The sequence below is a fragment of the Portunus trituberculatus genome, chromosome 48 (assembly GCF_017591435.1).
Source record: "Portunus trituberculatus isolate SZX2019 chromosome 48, ASM1759143v1, whole genome shotgun sequence".
Lineage (NCBI taxonomy): Eukaryota > Metazoa > Arthropoda > Malacostraca > Decapoda > Portunidae > Portunus > Portunus trituberculatus.
In genome coordinates, this window is record NC_059302.1 from 4706930 (window position 1) to 4728717 (window position 21788).

The 21788-nt window shown below is 39.0% G+C and overlaps 1 protein-coding gene across 1 annotated transcript; it reads left to right on the top strand.

Moving 5' to 3' along the window:
* Positions 1 to 469: 469 nt before the first annotated feature.
* LOC123498751 (gastrula zinc finger protein XlCGF26.1-like) lies at positions 470 to 16354 on the top strand. The gene is given in 3 exon segments (XM_045246156.1): positions 470 to 606; positions 14638 to 15995; positions 15998 to 16354. Coding segments are annotated over 2 exon segments (1470 nt in total). The 5' UTR covers positions 470 to 606; positions 14638 to 14708; the 3' UTR covers positions 16181 to 16354.
* The last annotated feature ends 5434 nt before the right edge of the window (positions 16355 to 21788 follow it).

The following is a 21788-nucleotide window of genomic DNA, read 5'->3' on the forward strand; positions in this document are numbered from 1 at the left end:
GCTGCCGGCGACAGCCCTCCTACGACCGTCCGGGACGTTGTAGTAAAAACAAAAAATGTTGTAGTGTGACCCCAGCATAACATGACAGAAACTGTTTTAGCTACGATACGTAAATAAGTTATGTAAAGTTTCCAGTTTAGATTATAAAGGATATAGGATATTCAGCATAAAAACGGGTGACAGTCGAATGTCACCGAAATAGAAGGGATAATTGTTTGGAAGATTGTGTCGAGTTGACAGATGGAGAAATTCGATTTTTTGAGTCAATGAACAATATTGTGTTTTCTCTATCCCAATGAGAAATTTGGGTTGAGAGGTACATTATAAGATTGATGATGATGCTTTATATACGTTAACTAATTCAGTGACTATTGATGATGGTACTTAATTCTAGTTGGGATATAAGCATCATAGACCCCTTTATACACGAGTTTGAGCAAAGATAACTGAGGGATGTGTACCACAAGGTAATTTACACCCTCACGGACGAGCAGTCAAGCACTTGCTCTGTTGCAAACACAGCTGTAAGGAAGATACCAGAGACGGGAGAGTTTTCGAGAACTAAGCGACGTCAACATCAGCTGGCTTGATATGTTATTCCAGCAGGTAAATGTTGTATATACAGATATTGTATGGTTCAGTTATTCAAAGCATAGATATTATTAACGTGTGTATGTGTGTGTGTGTGTGTGTGTGTGTGTGTATGTGTGTGTGTGTGTGTGTGTTTAGTTGTATTGTACAGAGTTGTAGCGGGGGTCATAGTGTCGTGTCTTCATATCTCCACACATCTAATCTTTCTTTAAAGCTATGCACATTATGTGCTGTAACAACTTCATCACTCATTGCATTCCATCTTTCCACCGTCTATGTGGAAAATGTATTTTTCAATATCCTTCACACACTGCCTCTTCTTAATCTTCTTTGCATGTCCTCTTGTCCTTCTAGCTCCTTCTGTCACCAGCACCAAGTTTTGCTTGTCTTGTCTTGTGTGTGTGTGTGTGTGTGTGTGTGTGTGTGTGTGTGTGTGTGTGTGTGTGTGTGTGTGTGTGTGTGTGTGTATTTACCTAGTTGTTGTAGTGTGTGTGTGTGTATTTACCTTCTTCTTGGGGGTTTGTTGGGGCCATGCAGGCTGTGTCACAGCCTCTAGTGCTCCAAAGGTGCCATATGCGGTGGTTATGTGTTCAGGCTATGTGCGGTGGAGTTGATTTGTTTTGTGTTTACTTATTTGTATTGTACAGGGTTTGAGCAGGGCTCTTAGCGTCCTGCCTCCATGTCTCCATTTATCCTATTTTTTCTTAAAGTTATGCACATTATGTGCTGTAACAACTTAGTTATTCAATGCTTTCCACTTTTCCACCGTTCTGTGTGGAAAACTGTATTTTCCAATATCCTTCACACACTGCTTCATTCTAATCTTTACATGACCTCTTGTCCTTCTATCTTCTGTCACCAGCACCAATATCTCCTCTTAAGGCACTGTTTGGTGTATATGTTGGGAGCTGTAAAATAGTTCTATAAATGGAATTTTCAATTCTCGCAGCTTGGTTAGCTCTTCCTCAGTGTAATCTAATTGTTCGGATGGAAATGCTTCCCATAGCTCAGTCCCCTTCTGTTTCTGCTGTCTTTGCCTCCCTTTCTGTCCTTTCTTGGGCAGCCAGGGTTTTTACCCACAAGGATATCAATGTCCCTGCCCAAGGCTGACCTAGCTGGTTGGGTCAGGGTTTGCAACCCCTTTCTGTAAAAAAGTCCACAGCCACTACCAGAGTTAGAGGTAGAAGTTGGGGTCGAGGCTGTAGGTGTGGGTGAGCCTCTTGCCACGATTCCGATCCAGTTCTGCTGTGCAAGCCCCTTGGGTGTAGGGGCTTGCCTACCTGTATGACAGATGCAAGGGAAAGCTCTCGAGATCCCTGTATCTTGAGAGGGATGGGAGAATTCCCTCAATCTGTTTTTAACTTTGGGGGTGCTGGTGGGGCTGCAGACGTGGTGCCTGCTCGTCAGACCATTCCTGGGGTAAACCTTCAGAGGGTTCTATATGTAGGCTCCTGGAACGTCCTGAGCCTCTCAGAGGATCAGCGACTGTCTCATCTATCGGTTGAGCTCAGTAGGCTTAGGGTGGATATGGTGGGACTCTCTGAGACAAGGAGACCTGGCAGTGGCAAGACCAGCAGCAAGGGTTTTACTTACTATTGGTCCAGCATGAGTAATGGTCACCATCTCAAAGGGGTAGCCATAGGTGTCTCCAGCAGACTGCAGCCGTCCATTGTAGAGGTTACTCTGGTTGATGAGCATATAATGTGACTAAGGCTGAAGCACAGTCTAGGCTTCATGTCTGTTGGGATTCCTTCAAACGTGAGCCTCTTGAAGCTGCCAAGGAATGCTAATGACCTCTGACCTGCCTATCGAGCCCTGAAGAAACTCCACTTCAAGTCTACATCTCAGGCAAGCGCTATCTGAGCAGCAGATGGTTCCCCCGTATTGGACGCAGATGGGCAGATGGCTCATTGGGCTGAGTACTTTGAGCAGCTGTTCACGGTGGATCCTCCAAGCGGACAGTTCCAAACTGCAGGGTTACAGATGCTGGATGCTGATCCACCCATTGACAAAACTGCACTCTCCATTGATGATGTCAAAGAGGCTGTGGCAAAGTTGAGGGGTGGAAAGGCAGCTGGCATCTGTAACATCAGTGCAGAGCTGCTCAAAGTGGGGGTGAGGCCATGATCTATGGGTTGCATGTTGTCTTGAATGCTGTATGGCATTCAGGTACCATTCCCCCTGACTGGAAAAAGGGATTAGTCATCCCTGTCTGGAAGGGGAAAGGGGACCATCAGGACTGCAACAACTACTGCAGTATAACACTGCTCAGCGTACCAGGCAAGGTGCTTGCCCATTTGTTGTTGATGGGTATCCGCAGTCACCTGCTAAAACACCAGAGACCTGAATAGTTTGCGTTCATGTCTGGGAAGTCAACAACTGACTGGATCCTAGTGCTTCGCGTACTAGTGGAGTGATGACATGAGTTTCAACAGGGATACTTGCAGCCTATGTCGATCTCAAGAAGGCATTTGACTCTGCATTGAGAGACACTCTAGGATTTTCTGCATCTCCATGGGATTCCTGCAAGGATTATTGGTCTATTAACTGGCCTCTACCCTGGGACTGTGAGTGCTGTGAAGTGTGGAGGGGGCATGTCCAGCTTGCTCCATCACTTTTTAACATTTGCATGGATTGGGTACTAGGCAGAGTTGTAGAGCAAAGTCATTGTGGAGCATCTGTCGGCAATACTGAGATTACAGATCTTGTTTTTGCCAATGATATAGTAATCTTTTCTGAGTCACTGGAGATTCTGGTAATGGCTCTAGAGGCAAAGCCCCTGGGACTCCAGATGTCCTGGCTCAAGACCAAGGTTCAGGTGTTTGTAGGTTTACTGGATGAAACAGTACAGCCCATCCATGTGTGTGGCGAGGACATTGAGATTTCGGAAAGTTTCTAATACCTTGGTAGTGTAGTGCATAACAATGTTGGGTCAAGCCAGGAAGTTGTATGGTGGATTGGCCTGGCTCACGGCATTATGGACTTGCTCAACACGAGTATTTGGTGTTGTTGGTACCTGTGCAGACAGACATAGATTCGGATCTTCAAGTCACTGGTGATCCCTGTCTTACTATATGGTTCTAAGACATGGACATTGAACACCAATGTGAAGAGCCAAATTGATGTCTTTGGTACTAGATGCCTTTCCAGGATCATGTGGTACCGCTGGTATGACTTTGTATCAAATCAGTGATTGCTTTGTGAGACTGATTTGAGGCTGATTACCAGCATAGTCTGTCAACACCAACTGCGACTATGTGGGGATGTGGCATGCTACCCAGAAGCCAATCCTGCATATCGGATTGTCTCCGAAAGGGATAACCTAGCATGGAGGAGGCCAAGGAGACATTCACAGAACTCATGGCTGTGGCAAGTCGATGCCTCCTGCTGGGAGTTACTTGGTATGGGAAGGGAGCCTGCATGGAGACTCGCGAGGCGTGACTGCCTGGAGTGGCACCATAGGGTAGGCGAGGCAACGTGTTCCCTGGCGTATGTCCCTCAATGATTGATTGATTGATCGAGATGCAAATAGTGTCGATGACAGAGCTATTCCTTTCCAATAGGTCTTGCCAATGAGGAGTTTGTTACAACATCGTGCTACTACACTGTAGTTACATTTGCTGATTGAGCTGCCTTGATTAATCTTTTTTTTAAATCCTTAAAACAATTTCTGGTGTTAGTTATTTTGACTCCTAGATAAGTTATGGCTTGTGTTACATGAATGCCTTTAATTACTGTTGGTTGTTCCTTTTTATTATATATAAATATTTCACTTTTCCCTGTGTTTATATCAAGTCCCAACTGTTGTGCCACTTGTATGTATTTAATGCTTTGAGCTGCCTCTTCAATTGAGTGTGATAACAATAAACTGTCATCCTCATAATATAGAATTGGTATTTTGAAATTTTCATTTTTGAATCTTATTTCTCTTTCTTGTAGTACATTAATTGATGCATTACATCCCTGCTTTATGCCATTTGTTTGCTTCTGTTCAAGTATAGGCTAGTGTTGTGATCTGTATAAATTTTGGTATTGATACTGATTAATTTTGGGTGGATTTTATAGGTCATAAGAGCTGTTATGAGATTTTTCTTGTCAACCATATCAAAAGCTTTTTTTGAAATCTAGGGATGTCACTATCAGTCCTTTTTTCATCCTGTAACTATCCTTAATGCAATATTTCAATACAAAGAGGTTGTGAGTTGTCTGTTTTCAGTAAAAATTACTGTAGGTTATTTACATTATCTGTAGATTTCATGTGTTTTCCCATGAATAGTTTGTAAGAGGCATTTGTTAGGGCTCTAGGTCTTAGGTCTACTGTTGTAGATTTCAATCTTTTTTGTATTAGTATTGTGTTTGATATTTTCCAGGTGTCACATATCTCTTCCTCCTCAGTGATTTTATTAAAGCAGTTTGCAAGTTGTTGCATATATATTTCACTATTTTCTAATATTCTGAACACATCAGATCCTATTCCATTTGGTCCAGGGGCTTTTTTTAGGTTTTTGTTTTCTTAGTTTTTTTTTTTTTATTTCTGGTATGGTTATATATATGTCACTGTCGCTCATGGGCACTGTGCCACCATATCCAGGCTTGGATTTGCTCTCTTTTCTTTCCAGATTCCATCCTCTTTTACTCTTAGATGTTTGTTGATTCTTTCACCTGACTCTTCATACTTCTGTTCATATTCTTTTAGTTTTTCAGTATTCCATACTTCATCAATATCATTGCTTCTTGCTTTGTGTATGGATGTCCAGAATCTTTCTAGTTGCCTGGGCTGTTCCTCTGTTTTTATTTTACTGCCATCTTGGTTGTATAGTGTTATCTCCTTATGAGTAATACTTTAACCTTTCAATTTCTTTATGTTATCCCATAGTTTAGCATTTCTATTTTTATCTCTCTTATTTTCTTCTGTGATATTTTTTCATGTTTAGATATTGCATCTCTTATCATTGATTTTACTTTTAGTTTCTATGTCCAATACATTTAAAGTTTTCTTTCCTTTTCTCTGTGTTCCTTTGCCTTACATGTCTCTTTATTGTACATTCTTCTTGTTTATTTCCTTTTTTATTTCTGGTGTGAGCCACACTGGTTCTATGTTGTCATTATCACATTCTACTTTTCTTCTTATTGTTCTCTTAAGAAATTTTTTTTTTTTTATGTGTCTTTCATGAGTATTTCAAGATCTTGTGTATGTTATGGTTTTCTAATTCTCTTAGAGCATTCTCAATGTGTGTTTTATAATTATACACTGTTTATTTATTTTTAGATATGTCATCATTTTCTTTTCATTCTTGTAAAGTTTCTTTTGTGATTGTATATCAATGTTATGCATTGAGGAGATTGTGGTCTGAGAGATCAAAACGTGCTTTTTCCTCATCTGTTTTCATATGTAGGAATTTTATAAAATTTTTTTGGTTGGTGAGAATAAAATCTATTAAGCTTTTTTGTCCTCTATTCTCCCAGGTGACTTCTCTGCTGCATCTGGGGTCTCCATTTAGTAATATTAGATTTTGTTCTACTATCCATCACAAAATTTTTTCTCCATTTGAATTTGTTTTTTGTGGGCCCAAGAATCCCAGGTGTCCGTTAAAGTCATCTAGTAGGATGAGAGGTTAATTTTCCCTAGCACTCAATATTGTATCAATTTCTTTTTGTATTATATTATTTTTGGCATTTTCATTAACTGACAGATGTAACAAGAATTATAATAAAGCTGGAATTTCCAATTTTCAACCTTGCATGCAGTATATCTTTGTGCTTGTTATTTACTTTTTCAGTGGTGTTATTATCATTCTTCCTCATCATTATACTTAATCCTCCACCTTTTCTGTTTTCTTTGTGTCTGTATGAAAATATTTGTGTGATGTTATCTGTTGTGTTTACTTTTAGATATTTATGTTGTGTTTCCGTGATGCACATTATTGTATTTGGTGTTATATTTTTCTCTAATTCTATTTGTTTTTGTTGTGGGAGTCCTTGTATATTGATAAGGTTTATTTCTAAGTTTCTTTCTAGCTTGTTTGTAAAAGGTGCTTCTTTACCGGTTTTCTTTTTATCATCTAAACCAGTGATTCCCAAACTTTTTTGTCATTTCCCCCTGCACCCAGTTCAAGCATCCAGATTTTCCCCTTTATGTGTATGAGAGAAAGAGCAGTTAAAACACATTGAGACTATTTACTAATTTATTTTTCAAATGTACAAATATACTGATAAACTTATAGTTACAGAGTAAAGTGGATAGAGAGTAGTTAGTAGTGGATAAGGTGGTGAGCGTGGGATCGGGCAGACGTCCACGCGTAGGTTCGAATCCCACCACGTACAGCCTTAAAACACTTTGCCATTTGTTGAGTGGTTTAAAGTTACCTACATGTCACCATAATACCCAGGTTCTAGGTGGTTACACCCAAGATGAGCTTGGGTGGTGATATGGGCCCTAATATGGGTACCACTATAAATAAAATTGCCTGCGCCACTAATGGGCGGAAGCTGAACAGCGCTTCCCATACACTCTTCAAGTGTGCCTACAGGCGCTATAGGCCTTACCGTAAAAAAAAAAAAAAAAAAAAAAAACTAAGCATAGCCATAGAGAGCGGTTAGTAACAAATAAAAGGACTTTTGATTTGACTTTGAGATTTTTTTTAGTTAGTAGCTAGTGTATATCCCACCTGGTAGCTTCAAATTTCCCCCAGTTTGGGAACCACTGAATTCTAAACTGTTATTTACTCCATTTTTTTTTTTTTTTTTAATGAAAATTTTCCCATAGCCTTACTAGTTGTCCTTTCCTGATAGCCCAGTCTGTTTCTCCTGTATCTCTTTTTTCTTTCAGAGCGGCTCTGAGTTCTTTTTCCCTTTTCTCTCTCCTTTGTTGTTAAGTCAGGTACTATGAGTACATTTTTATAGTCCTCCTTTCTTGATTATTTCAGCTTTTCCCTGTTTTTACTACTTACCACTTCTTATATGATAATGTAAATTTGACTAACAGAGGTCTTGGTCTTCCTGGTCTTGTTTCCTTGTTCTCTTTTCTCCCTAGTCTTATAGTTTCTACAATTTCAGCATTTTCCATATGTAGTTAATTTTCTACTATGTCCATACATGTAGCGTTATCAAGGTCCTGATCATCTCCCTCAGTGCTTTCCTGTGTATTGAAAAATGACATTATTTTTTCTTCTTTCTTTATCTTCCCATTATTCAAACACCTCATCCATTTTATCTGTCATTTTCTCTTCAAATTCTACTCTGAACTTGTCCCACTTCCCTGTGAGGTCCTCAATCTTTGACTCCACATTAAATACTTTTTGTTTGATTCAATCTAGTTCATTTTCAACTCAATTTTGTCATCAGTGGCTGCCTTCTCCTTGTTACCATTTAGAATCAGTTCAAACTTCTTTACCTGTTTCTTATCGTCATTATTGTCTTCTTTAACCTCCTCTAGAGCTTTCTTCATGGTCTCATTCTCTTGCATTCTTTTAGCTTGCAAGGAAGATACAGTCTCACCAGCCTTCTTAATTAATAGAGTCTGCTGACTTGAAAATAGTAGAGAGTCAAGCCATGGTGCTGAACAACGCTATTGGTTTTCTCGCCTCTCTCATGTCTGTGAATAATAGCCAGATTCACTTCAAGAGTAAGAGACTTCATGGTCTTCTTAGCACTGCTAGGCGTCACTGAAGGGCTGATTGCAGGGCATTTTGGTGGCATGTTGAGCGAGGGAAGACGAGCTGCTGCTGGACACTTATTGTTTTGAACTAAGAATGAGTGGTGCGCGTTTTGTCCACGAGAGGTGCTGTTGTATTCAAAAGCTTGTCGGCTTGTATGATATGGCGGGGGTTTCAAACTTGGAAAAAATTATAGGCAACCCCCGCTTAACAAAGGGGTTACGTTCCTAAAAAACCCTTTGTTAAGCAAAACTTCGTTAAGCAAACCAATTATAACAAGTTTGACCCCTAACTGAAATTCCATTGAGAGTAAACAAAGCAAGAGTGCATCATAGTACAGTGAAAGGTTTAATGAAAGTAAAAATTATGAAGTTAAACATTTAAGCAGTTTAATTTAAGACTAAATCATTATAATGTACACTAATGTATGTATGTAAGTAACTTTATAATGTTGATCTTAAATTTATGAAGGGAGGGAGAGTGGAGCAGGAAATACGCTAGCTGGCAACCTGTTGAATGTAAACAAAGGGTGCACCATTGTACTGCATACAAAACTTATGTACCACATTTCCACAAGGCTTTCTATTTTATCCATTGCAGAGTCATGAGTTCAGGTGATTCTTTTAGCTTGTAAGGAAGATATGATCTCACCAGCCTTCTTAATAGAGTCTGCTGACTTGAAAATGGTAGACAGTAGATGGAGTCAAGCCATTGTCGGAAGCAATGCTATTAGTTTTCTCGCCTCTCTCGTGTCTGTGAATAATATCCAGCTTTACTTTGAGAGTAAGAGACTTCCTGATCTTCTTAGCAACACTAGGCGACATTGCAGGGCGTTTTGGTGGCATGTAGACCGAGGGAAGATGAGCTGCTGCTGACGCTGTTATTGTTTTGAACTAGGGGAGTGAGTGGTGCACATTCTGTCCACGAGAGGCGCTGGTGTATTCAAAAGCCAGTCAGCTTGCGTGATACGGTGGGGCTTTCAAACTTGGAAAAAATTACCTTGATAAAATTTCGTTAAAGCGAGTTTGGTGTTTGTTAAACGAGCAGATGGTAGTAAAAGGAAACCTTCATTGTAGCGAAATTTTGTTGTGTGAACCTTTGTTAAGTGGGGGTTGCCTATACTTGGATAAAATTTCATGAAAGCAAGTTTAGTGTTCGTTATACAAGCAGATGGTAGTAAAAGGAAACGTTCGTTGTAGTGAAATTTCATTGTGTGAACATTCGTTAATGGTTGCCTGTATGTATCTCTGATCACAATTCTCATCTCCCCGTCCTTCAAATAATCCATTATCAATTCTACCAAAGTTCCTAGTTTCCAAAGTAGTCTTCCATGACGGACATTATCAAAAGCCTTTTTTATCTCCAGGTATACTGTGTCCACCCATCAATCTCTGCTTTCCAGTCCTTCTATTACTCTTGAGTAGAAGCTTGTGTGTGTGTGTGTGTATTTACCTAGTTGTATTTACTTAGTTGTATTGTACATACAGCGGGGCTCATAGTGTCCTGTCTCCATGTCTCCATTTATCTAATTTTTCCATAAAGTTATGCACATTATGTGCTATAGCAACTTCACTATCCAATGCATTCCACTTTTCCACCATTCTAAGTGGAAAACTGTATTTTTCAATATCATTCACACACTAGCTCATTGTGATCTTTACATGTCCTCTTGTACATTGTTATTAGGTCCCCACATTCTCTTCTATCTTGTAAGATTGGTAGTCCCATTTCCTTCAGTCGTTCTTCATATGTTAGGTCCTTTAATTCCAGCAATATCTTTGTAGCAATCTTCTGTATCCTTTCCAATTTTTTTATATCCTTTTTTAGAGTTCGGAGATCACACCACTGCTGTATATTCCAGCCTTGGATGTATCATGCTTGTGATGATATTTTTCATCATATCTGTGTCCAAGTATTGAAATGCCACTCTTATATTAGTCAACATTTTATATGATAATGCAAATATCTTGCTTATGTGTTTTTCAGGGTTCAGATTTTCCTGTATGATCACTCCCAGATCTTTTTCCTCTTTGGTCTTCATTATTTGTTCCTCTCCCATCAAATAGTTCCATACTGGTCTTCTTTTACTCTTTCCTAGTTCCATTATGTGACATTTCTTAGCATTGAACTCCAGTTTCTACTTCCTACTCCACTCATAGATCTTGTATATATCATCCTGTAACAGGACACAGTCCTCTCTGGTTTTGATAACTCTTAGCAGCTTTGCATCATCAGCAAATGAATCAATATAACTTTTTACCCCAATGTGAATGTCATTTACATAAATCTGAAACATAATGGGGGGCTAACACTGACCCTTGTGGCACTCCACTTGTCACTTTACCCCAAGATGAGTATGTATCTCTGATCACAGTTCTCATCTCCCTATCCTTCAAATAATCTCTTATCCATTCTAGCAAAGATTCCATTCTAGCAAAGTTCCTCACAGTCCTCTTATGTTCTCTAGTCTCCAAAGTAGTCTTCCATGAGGGATTTTATCAAAATCCTTTTTTATATCCAGGTATACTGTATTCACCCATCCATCTCTGTTTTTGAGTCCTGCAATAACTCTCTAGTAGAAGCTTAATAAGTTTGATACACATGACCTCCCTGTCCTGAACCCAGATTGTCTGTTTGATATGACTTGCTCCTCTTCTAGAAATTTAACCCATTTTTCTTTGATAATTATTTCACACTTCCCCAAAACACTTGTAAGCAACACTGGTCTGTAGTTTAGTGGTTCAGTTGCTTTTCCTTCTTTAGATATCGGTATTGCGTTGGCTCTCTTCCATTCCAGTGAAGCTTTTCCTACATTTATTGTACTTGTAATTATTTCTTAAATTGGATCCAGTAGTTGCTCTTTACATTCTTTTAACACCCAGCCTGATACACCATATGGCCCCATTGCTTTTCTGACATCCAACTTATCCAATAATCTTCCAATATCCTTGTTGTGCAGTGCAATCTCTTGTAAGCCTTGGCAATGCAATGTCCTATTAGGTTCTGTGAAATCTTCTTCTGCAGTGAACACCATTTTGAAGCTCTCATTCATTATTTCACACATTTGCTTCTCTGTTTGGTATGTCTTCCTTCCTTTAATTATTTTCCTATGGTTTCCTTGTTCTTCATTTTGCCATTTATAAACTTGTAAAAAAGTTTGGGTTCATCTTTGCTCTTATTCACCACATCTTTCTCAAAGTTTCTTTCTTCCTCTCTCCTTACTCTAATATATTCATTTTTTGCATCTCTGTACTGCCATCTGTTATAGTCATTTCTCTGTTTTATGAGTTTCTTCCAAGCTTTATCTTTTGCCTTTTTAGCTTGTATGCATCTAGCATTGTACCAAGCATGTATTTTTTTCTTAACTCAATAAGCAGGTACAATTTTTTTTACTCCTTCATTATATTTCTGTAAGAATATTTCATATTTCCCTTGTATTGTCTTTCTGTACATAATGTTTCTCCACTCAATATCAGCAAAAGAGGTCCTTAATTTTTCAAAATCCGCTCTTGCATAATTTAATCTCTTTCCTTTGTAGTCATCTCTGTAACTTATCCCATCCTCCTCCTGTATTTGCATCTCTAATGTCACATGATTACTTCTTCTCATTGGACTAAGGTATTGTATGATTGGTGATGGCTCTGGTTTCTTTATGAATACTAGGTCAAGCAACGATGGTTCTTCTTCCCCCCCCTGTACCTTGTTGACTCCTCCACCCACTGATTCATTGTATTAACCATAGTCAACTCTAACACTTCCTTGCTCCACTGTCCAGTATTATTCATTACTTCCATCCCTCTCCAGTTTACTTTTTTACAATTAAACTCTCCAACTAAAAGTATTCTTCCATCTCTTCTTATCATGTTATCTAGGCACTTAATCCCCTCTCTTTGCATATCTTTATGTTCTTCAGTTTCCCATGTATTTGTCTTAGGTGACACTTATGTAACTAAAATTTTTCTCTTCTTCAATTCCTCTGTTTTAATTGTTACTCCCATTACTTCCACTTTGTCCTCTCCATATTGCACATCCTCCACACATATTATCACGAACCATTATTAGCACTCCTCCTCCCCCTTTATCCTTCCTGTCTCTCTTCCAGCTATTATATCCCTCCTCTTTAACCTCTTAACATGGATATCCATGAGTTTTAGTACTTAGCTGATTTCATTTGCATTATCTATCACATTAATTTCAGTCTTCACTATTCTAATCAACATAAGTTTCTCTCTCCAAATAGTCATATATCATTAAAGTTAACATGGATCTCCTCTCTTAGTTTTGTTTCAATGAGGCACATTACATCCAGCTTTTTCTTTTTCAAATAATCCTTAACCTCCAACATGCTTGATAACAACCCATCTATATTAGTATAAGTCACTCTTAATTTCTTGCCTTCTCTGCGACCTCCTCTTTCTTCTTTAGTCTCATATCCAGAACCCTCCAGTAAGAATTTTTTTTTTTTCACGATCTCTGTCCTTTTCTCGTTTTTTTTCCTTAGCTTCATTTCTTAGCACTTTCCCCTTTTCCCTCTCCTCTAGGTTCATATCTCTTTTTATCTATATATCCTTGTATTTAGTATCATCGGCCAACTTCCGTTTCCTCTCCATAATATCCTCTACTTCCACTTGGGATCTCATCCTCACTTTCATTGGTCTCCTACCCTCTTCACTGTATCTTCCTAGCCTGAACACTTCCTCTACCTCCTGGTCCAGCTCTTGCGTGCAGCCTTGAACTTGTTTCATAATAGTTTTGGCCAATTCTCTCTCCACGTTCTCTCGTGAATTTGTTTGGATTTTTCTTTTCCTTCATCCCAAAAATCACAAAACTTTTCCTCTGATACACTGTATCTCGCAGAAGATCTTCTTTCTTTTTAATTACTTGTATTACAGCAACTTTCATGTTTTCCCGAATTTGTCTCTTTACAACCTCTGAAAATTCAACTTTTTCCTCTTCCTGTTCCTGCTTCCATGTATTCTGTAGCTCCTTCAGCTTGTTTTCACCCAGTCCACCTTTTACCCTGTCCACAATCCCATCCTGCACTTTAACTTGTAAGCTCCTTAAGGAGTTTTTGTAGTCTTGACATGTGGCTTTTAGTACATAATTTTGTTTCTTTATTTCTTTTGTTTCTTTATTTCTTTTGTTTCTTCTTTCTTTTAATCCCTGATTGATTGCACTGACCTTCTCACATTCTACTAATCTCAATTTCATCTCTGTGTTTTCTGTTGTCAGTCTGTCCTGCCTGTCCATTAAACTCGACATCACTTCCTTCATGCACCTTAACTCCCTTTGTACGTTGATCAACCTCCTCATACTACCTCTTTCGTCCCCAAATCCAGAAAAATTCTTGTCTATAATATCCTCAGTCAGTTTTCTTAGTCCAACAGGTGTTTCAATGTAGCGTCGGTTTTCACACGATGGCGTATGTTTTGATTCTGTCATACGTCTGGCAGCACTACTCTGTTCCATCTCTCGCCTTTTTCTTTCCATCTATAAGATCCAAAACTTATTTATTATGGAGACAGGAGAACCTATGGCCCACTGTACATATATCTAGGTCAGGCTCCAGCTTCTGTTGTAGCTTTTCCCTGCAAGTTGCTTAGAGACGTCTTGATGGCATGGTGTCTCGCAAGTGTGTGTGTGTGTGTATTCACCTAGTTGTATTCACCTAGTTGTAATTTTACAGGGCCTGGGTATCATACTCGTGTGGCCCCGTCTTCATATCTACACACATCCAACTTTCCTTTAAAACTATGCACACTCCTCGCTGACACCACCTCCTCACTCAAACCATTCCACACCTCCACACATCTTTGTGGGAAACTATATTTCTTCACATCCTGTGTAATTCACTGTTTGATCTGTTGCAGTCTCTGACGAGACAGCCAGATGATACCCTACAGAACGAGCTCAGAGCTCATTGTTTCCGATCTTCGGATAGGCCTGAGACCAGGCTCACACCACACACTGGGACAACAAGGTCACAACTCCTTGATTTACATCCCGTACCTACTCACTGCTAGGTGAACAGGGGCTACGTGAGGAGACACACCCAAATATCTCCACCCGGCGTAATCGAACCCCGGTCATCTGGCTTGTGAAGCCAGCGCTCTAACCACTGAGCTACCGGGCCGTGTGTGTGTGTGTGTGTGTGTGTGTGTGTGTGTGTGTGTGTGTGTGTGTGTGTGTGTGTGTTTCAGATCACTTCACAGTTACTATTTACTTTAGATTATATTCTAATTATTTTTTGTCATTTTGAGGAGCATTTTTACTATTCACTTTGACTATTTTCAACTGTCTTAATTTGTATAGTACAACAATACTTTGTTTATTATGTACTTTTTCTAACCTCAGAGCTTTTTATTGAAATATTTGTTCTATTACTTATCAGATGCTGTACAAAAAAGACAACAAGCGCCTGGTAAAACAACCACTAACAGGTTGCTCTCAAGCAACATTCACATGAAACAACTGGTCCACAGTGAGGCTGAGGTCATGTCTAACACATCTTCCACCATCCCATCCTGCAATCCACAGGAAACCTATTCAAATAGATTAGCATTGCTTAAAATCAACAGAAGGAAGGTATCAAGAAAGACTTCTAAAGAAAAAGATGAAGATGAGGACCCAAGACCTCGCATTAGAGTAACAGAAGAGAACTTTCTACAAATGATTGATCTCCAGCAGCCATTCCATCCATTTCAGTCAAGGTCCTTCATTAAGAAATGTAGTGAGTGTGGCTTCCATGCCTCCTCACTCTTGTCTCTGTTTTCTCATGTGAAGGTGCACATGGGAGGTAATACAGAAAAATGTGGGGAGTCTAAGGTGCAGAAATCCTGTAAGGAATTACTAGAAACACAGAGTAAACAAATGCTGCCTCAGCGTGCTTCAATGTGCAGCATTTGCCATTTAAACTTTACAACCACAGACCAACTGTTTGATCATATGAATAAGCACCGGGATCACCTTCCATTTGAGTGCCCATTTTGTGAGCATAAACTGACAAACATGGATGCATATAAAAAACATGTTCGTCTCACACATAGAATTAAATCTGTCAGAGAACTGAAGTTCATGTGCCAAACATGTGGTATTTATTTTTATACGGGTGATCACCTGCTTCTTCATCGAGTAAATCAAAATCATGAGAGTGATCCATTCTTATGTAAGTCGTGTGGATCTTCACTTGGTACAGCTAATGAGTTTCGAAGTCATATCATGGAACACACTCAGGAGGACAGAGAGGCAGCAAATATTGCTGTCTGCCAACAGTGCTACAAAGTTTTCTTCTCATCCTTCAGACTCAAGTTCCACATAGAAACCAAACATAATCAGTGTAAGAAACCTGACCCTATTGAAGTTGAAGCAAATAGTGTATCCCCAAAGAAAAAGAAAAGTAAGGGTCCATACTTGCGCTACTTAAGAGCAAATGAAAAGTATGAATGTCACAAGTGCAAAAGGAGATTCAAAACTTGTGATACACTGAAAAACCACATTGAATACTCTCATGGCATAAAAAAAACAGTGAAGACAGACAACACATGCAAGCTTTGTGGTCGCAAGTTCAACGCCCTTCGCCGTCTTGCAAACCACATGAAAGTCCATACTGGCACCAAACCAGTGTTTCAGTGTGAGGAGTGTGGACAAATCTATGGTAAAAAGATGCAGGTATTAGAACACATCCGCACTGACCATGCTGAACAAGTAAAACAACAACAGCAGCAGCAGCAGCAGCAGCAGCAGCAGCAGCAGCAGAATTCTTACACTCTGCCCAAGAAGACTCAGTAGTAGACCTCCCAGAGCACCCTGAGGGATCACTAGTGGAGGGAGCTTCCTCATCCTCCTGGAGCCCCATCAAAAGTCTGTTTAAAGTCCCTGCTGTAGAACAGACTCAGGAAGCAGTGTATAGTCTGCTGCAGTTAACAGATTTCTGAATATGTATTCTTTGTACTTCAAGCTTAATTAATTAACAGAATGATTTTGGTGAATATTTTTTTCTTTAATACAGTAAGCCCCCCACACTTGGCGAATTAATTAGTCTGGCGAAACTACCGCCAAATCTGAATTTCACCAGCATGAGTTCTTTATACCATATAAATTACCTAAAAAATGTCTCAATCAGTCTTTGATCATTGTCAAAGTCCCTCTTTTGATCCCTAAAATACCATCTTTCGAGCTGAAATAAAATCTTTTGCCTTCACATATAGAACACATGTACAAAACAGACCTATAAACAATGAATAAAGCTAATAAGACATGATATAAAGGCTGTAACTAACCTTAAATAGAATGACTCTGGTAAATTTAATGATCTAACTATGTCACAGTTTCTGCTTCCTTTGTCTATCATCTTGATTATTTTTTCCTTTTCACTCACACCGTACGATTTGTGATGCTTTCCTCATCTGTACTCCTGTTTTTCTACCCGTTTCCCTCGCCCACTTTTGTCCTTGCTGCCACCACCACTGTCCTTAACCCCACTGGTACCATCTGTTATGCTGGTAGGTGCCATGTTGGCGGTAAGTCACCAGAATTCGTTCCCACGCTTACAGAACAGAGGGTAGCACAAACAAAATGGCTGGAGGGAACTCTCACACTGCGTTCCGATAGGTTTAGAGAGAGGTCTGATGTCACCGGGGAGCCGTGTGGTTCGCTGTGCGGCCGTCAGGGGACTGCCAAGTTTGAATTCAAATCCCCAAGCGTGCACTCGGGGGTCCGTGGCCACCCTACCGCCAAAAGTGAATTTCGCCAAGCTGAGATTCGCCAAGTGCGGGGTCTTACTGTAGTCCCTTTTCTTCCCCGTCCCTCCCATCTCTCTCTTTCACTCTCTCTTATGTAGATATCCCTCTTTTTTATCACCTGAAAAATTATGGCAGTGAATGTAAAAAGGCCTAAAGATGAATAAAATTAAGGTAAGTTCGTTTTTATTATTGACATTTAGCAAACAGTGAGAAAAAAAAATTCCACATCTGATTTCTGCTTTTGAAATATTCATACAATTCTTTATGTTATGCAAGTTTATCATATTTCTCACTGCCATGAAAGAAATTTTGCAAAATCATCCTAAGTTAATTTTTGGTCATATTTCCCAAAGGTTGAATAAAATATTTCACAATGTAGCTTTACTTAAGTTTTAAATTGTGAATAGGCTATGTATACTCTTCAAGTATGCCTACAGGTGCTATAGGCCATAACATTAAAAAATATATAAATAAATAAATAAAATAAAATAAACAAATTACACTTAAAACATATTGCAACATCAATAAACACAATTAAAGCAAAAAAAAAAAAAAAAAAAAAGCAATGAAAACACTCAATATACACCCCAAAACACTCAAAACAACTTTCAACACTACTAAACACACTGGGAAAAAAAATCATCCAAAAACATTTACGACATCCAATTATACAAAGAATGGTTGAGCAGCATGGAAAATTTAACTAAATATAATAGTCATGTGTCGGCAATGCACCCTAAAACACACTCAAAACATGACACAACACTTGAAACTATGCATATAACTCCCACTAACAGCCGGTTCACACATGTCAATTTACAACTGAAATTGCAAGTCAGTGACTGGAAAAACCAGTTGCAAAATAAGACCAACATGCTGGTCTTTTTCATTCAATTTGCAACTTTACTTACATTGTGATGTGTCACAGGGAGATGTTTAAAAATGTGGTGTTGATGGAAAGGAGATTTTGGAACTGGTGAGGGAAAAAGAGCACACCTGGGATCCTATAAGGGAATTCTACAGCAGAAAAGAAAAAAAAAAAAATCAAATAGGCGTTTGATGAGATAGCTTTCCCTCTCCAATGACTGCTTCCCTCTATGCAGGCTGCTGTTGTAGGTGAGGATTGAATACTTGTGATGATTTAATTTGGTCACAATCATCATCTTCACCAGAAGAAGACAACTTGTTGGGTAGCTGTTTGTTTACATTCACTTCCCACCAGCCAGTTGATACTTACCAGTCACTATGTGTGAACGTGTTCCGACTAGAAGGGATCAGTCGATACTTCTAGCAATTTGCAATTTCAGTTGCATAATGACACATGTGAACTCGCTTTAATACTCCTAAAACACTCTTTAGTTAAAACACCCAAAATACACTCTAAACATCCCATCACAAAATACACAGGCTACTTTACATATATATATATATATATATATATATATATATATATATATATATATATATATATATATATATATATATATATATATATATATATATATATATATTTATATATGACTATTTTCATGTATTTGCATTTCTGTAGGGGTGACTTTTGACGTGCTGGAACACATTCCCTATTATTACATGTTATAATGGGTTCGGTATACGGTAATTTCGATTTGCGGTAAGGTTTTCAGGAACGCATATGTACCGTTAACGAGGACTTGTGGGGATAATGGTCGTATTTGTATAACGTAACTGTAATTATAGTGTAAATGTAATTAATTGTAGTGTTTAACTATGTAGTTTATTGATTTTAAATCATTGACTTTCAATTTAACTGAACAAGTGTTCAGGTTAAGGGTTGGTTGTGTATGTATCATGCTTCATTTATGTATTGCTTCACTTTTAATGTTCGAACCTTTAATTGAGTATAATGCAAAGTTTCTTTGATACTAGTCTCTGGCCGAGAGATCAGACCACTGGCTTCTCCAGACACACCTTTAACCACCTGAGAAAAATATACAAAATAGAAGACAACGAATTATTCGCTTCAAGTCCCTCACCATATATATGCCCACAGACTTACTGTACATTGTCGTTGGTTTTTTTTTTTTGTCTTTTGGGTGTTATAGCTATATATTAATGAAAAAATGAAAAAAAAAAAAAAACAAACAAACAATAGATTAAAAGTTGATAATATCACATATGAGGATGCAAGATCACAAGCAGAAATAATGAATAGGTGCTTTCAATCGGTATTCACCAAAGAAAACAAGTTTGAAGGGACACAAACAGGTCACAGGGACAAGGAAACGAGAAAGATCCATGTAAAAGTTGGGGAAATCAGGAAGATATGAAAGCCTTAGGTGTGAATAAGGTTGTTAAGGCGTGTTCACACTTGTCAATTTGCGGCTCAAAGTGCAAGTCGGTGGAGTTTCCGACTGAATATATGTGCCTAACGACTGGAAAAAAAAACAGTCGCAAAATAAAACCAACATGTTGGTCTTGTTCAGTCGATTTGTGACTTTGTTTACGTTGTGACGTCACGGAGAAAAGTTTGAAAATGTGGTATCGATGTAGAGAAGATGATTTTGGAGTTGGTGACGGAAAAAGAGCACATCTGGGACCCTAAAAGTGAATTCTACAGCAAAAAAGCTTACTCAAGTAGACGATCGATGAGATAGCTGCCACTCTCTGATGACTGCTTACCTCTATGCATAGTGTTGATGGAGGTAAGGATTGAATACTTGTGATGATTTAATTTGGTCACAATTGTCATCGTCACCAAAGGAAGACATCTTGTTGGGTAGCTGTTTCTTTACATTCATTTCCTGTCAAGCAGCTGCTATTTCCCAGTCGCAATGTGTGAACGTATTCCGACTAGAAGGACTCAGTCGATACTTCTAGCGGCTTGCAGTTTCAGTGCATATTGACACATGTGAACCCGCCTGGTAATATTTAAAAGATATAAGGACTCCAAATATATAAAGGAATTTAGTCTAAGTGCAGTATTTAAAAATTCTATTTTCAAAATGTATTACGTACGTATTTTACGGGGCCTGCTACGTCACAAGCTCCTGGCCAGCAGGAAAGCCGTGAACGTGAAGTTGTGAACCCCATAGCCCGTGACATCATCAGGATGAGCTTTCCTCGCCCGTCCAACTGGCTCTTTCCGCCATATTTAGCGTAATATACAAGGTTTTCTAGGTCTCTGGGAGTGTTTCTATAGCAGGTGTGGACTAGTAGTGGTAACAAGAGTGTGAGAACTAGGAAAGAAAAGAGAAATAAAGGAAGAGGAGGAGAAATAATAAGTGAGGAATAGTACAAGGAGGAAAGCCGGTGCCAGGCTTCATTATATTTAGCGTAATGTACAACGTAATGTACGAGTGTTTCTAGGTGCAGGTGTGTATACTAGTGGTAGCAAGAATGGGAGAAGGAGGAAGGAAGAAGAAATAGGGGAAGAGGAGAAGAAATAGAGTAAAGGTAGGTTCATTTGTGCCAATTTGCGGATGAAATTATAAGTCACTAGAAGTATCGACTGAGCCCTTCTAGTCAGAAAACGTTACATATAGAGACTGGAAAGTATCGACTAGTTGACCCCTTAGGAGGTAGTGAATGTTAACAAACAGCTACCCGCCAAGATGTTCTCCTCCAATGACGATGCTGAAGCGAGTGACTGCTCTTCTTTTGACGCACCGGAAGAGCCAACAGAAAAGAAAATGCCTGTGGATAAGTCCCTGGCTAAGTAAAAGGAAAGGAGTGTCTACCACACATTAATCGTAAGAAGACTATATATGCACAATCACAAACAAATTAGATCCTGACAAGTCTTCAATCCTCACCTCCAACAACACCCTGCATTGAGGGAAATAGTTTTTGGAGAGTGGCAGCTATTTCGTCGAACGACGATTTGCGCGTTTTTTTTTTTTTTTTTTTTTTTCTTATTACTGAATTTTCATTTCTGGGGTCCCAGATGCGTTTTTTTTCCCTAAACAACTCTAACATCATCTTCTCTACACCTGAAGACCACACTTTCAAAGCTTACTCCGTGACGTCACAATGTAAATAAAGTCGCAATTCGACTGAACAAGTCCAACATGTTGGTCTTGTATTGCGACTTGCAATTTCAATTGCAAATTGACACGTGTGAGCCTGCCATAACTCAATGATGTCACAGCATTAATAAAATCGCAAAGTGACTGAACAAGACTGACATGTTGGTCTTGTTTTCCGACCGGTTTCTCCATGTCGCTAGGCACCGATATTCATATTCGAAAAATCTACCGACTTGCAATTACAGTCGAAAATTGGTATGTGTGGAGAAGGAAAACCGGTTCGGGCTCTCTCTGTCATACTTAGCATAATACATACAAGGTTTTCAAGGTGTCTGCGAGTGTTTCTAAGGAAGAAGGGAAGGAATAAAGGAGGAGGAAAAGGATGAAAGCTGGTGCTGGGATCTCTCCATCATATTTAACGTAATGTAGCTACAAGGTTCTTAGGTGTCTGCAGGTGTTTCTAGGTACAGGTGTGTACTAGTAGTAGTAGCGGACGTGGGAGGAGGGCAAACAAGAAATTGTTCTGAAGACAATATTTACATTAATTTCCAATGTCTTCTGGTGTTTTCAGGTGTGTAGATAGTGTATTACTAACACTAGGTCCCCCCAAAAATAAAACAAATTTTGTATGCCACTATATGAAGTTTTTTTTCTTTATATTACAGGATGTTATGGGAGTTTTTTTTTTTTTTTTTTTGATGTTTTAGTTTGTGTGTGCGGTATCTTTTGGGAGTGATTAGGTGCTCCCTTACAAAGCAGACACCATACCTACCATCATCATTATCACCATCAGCATC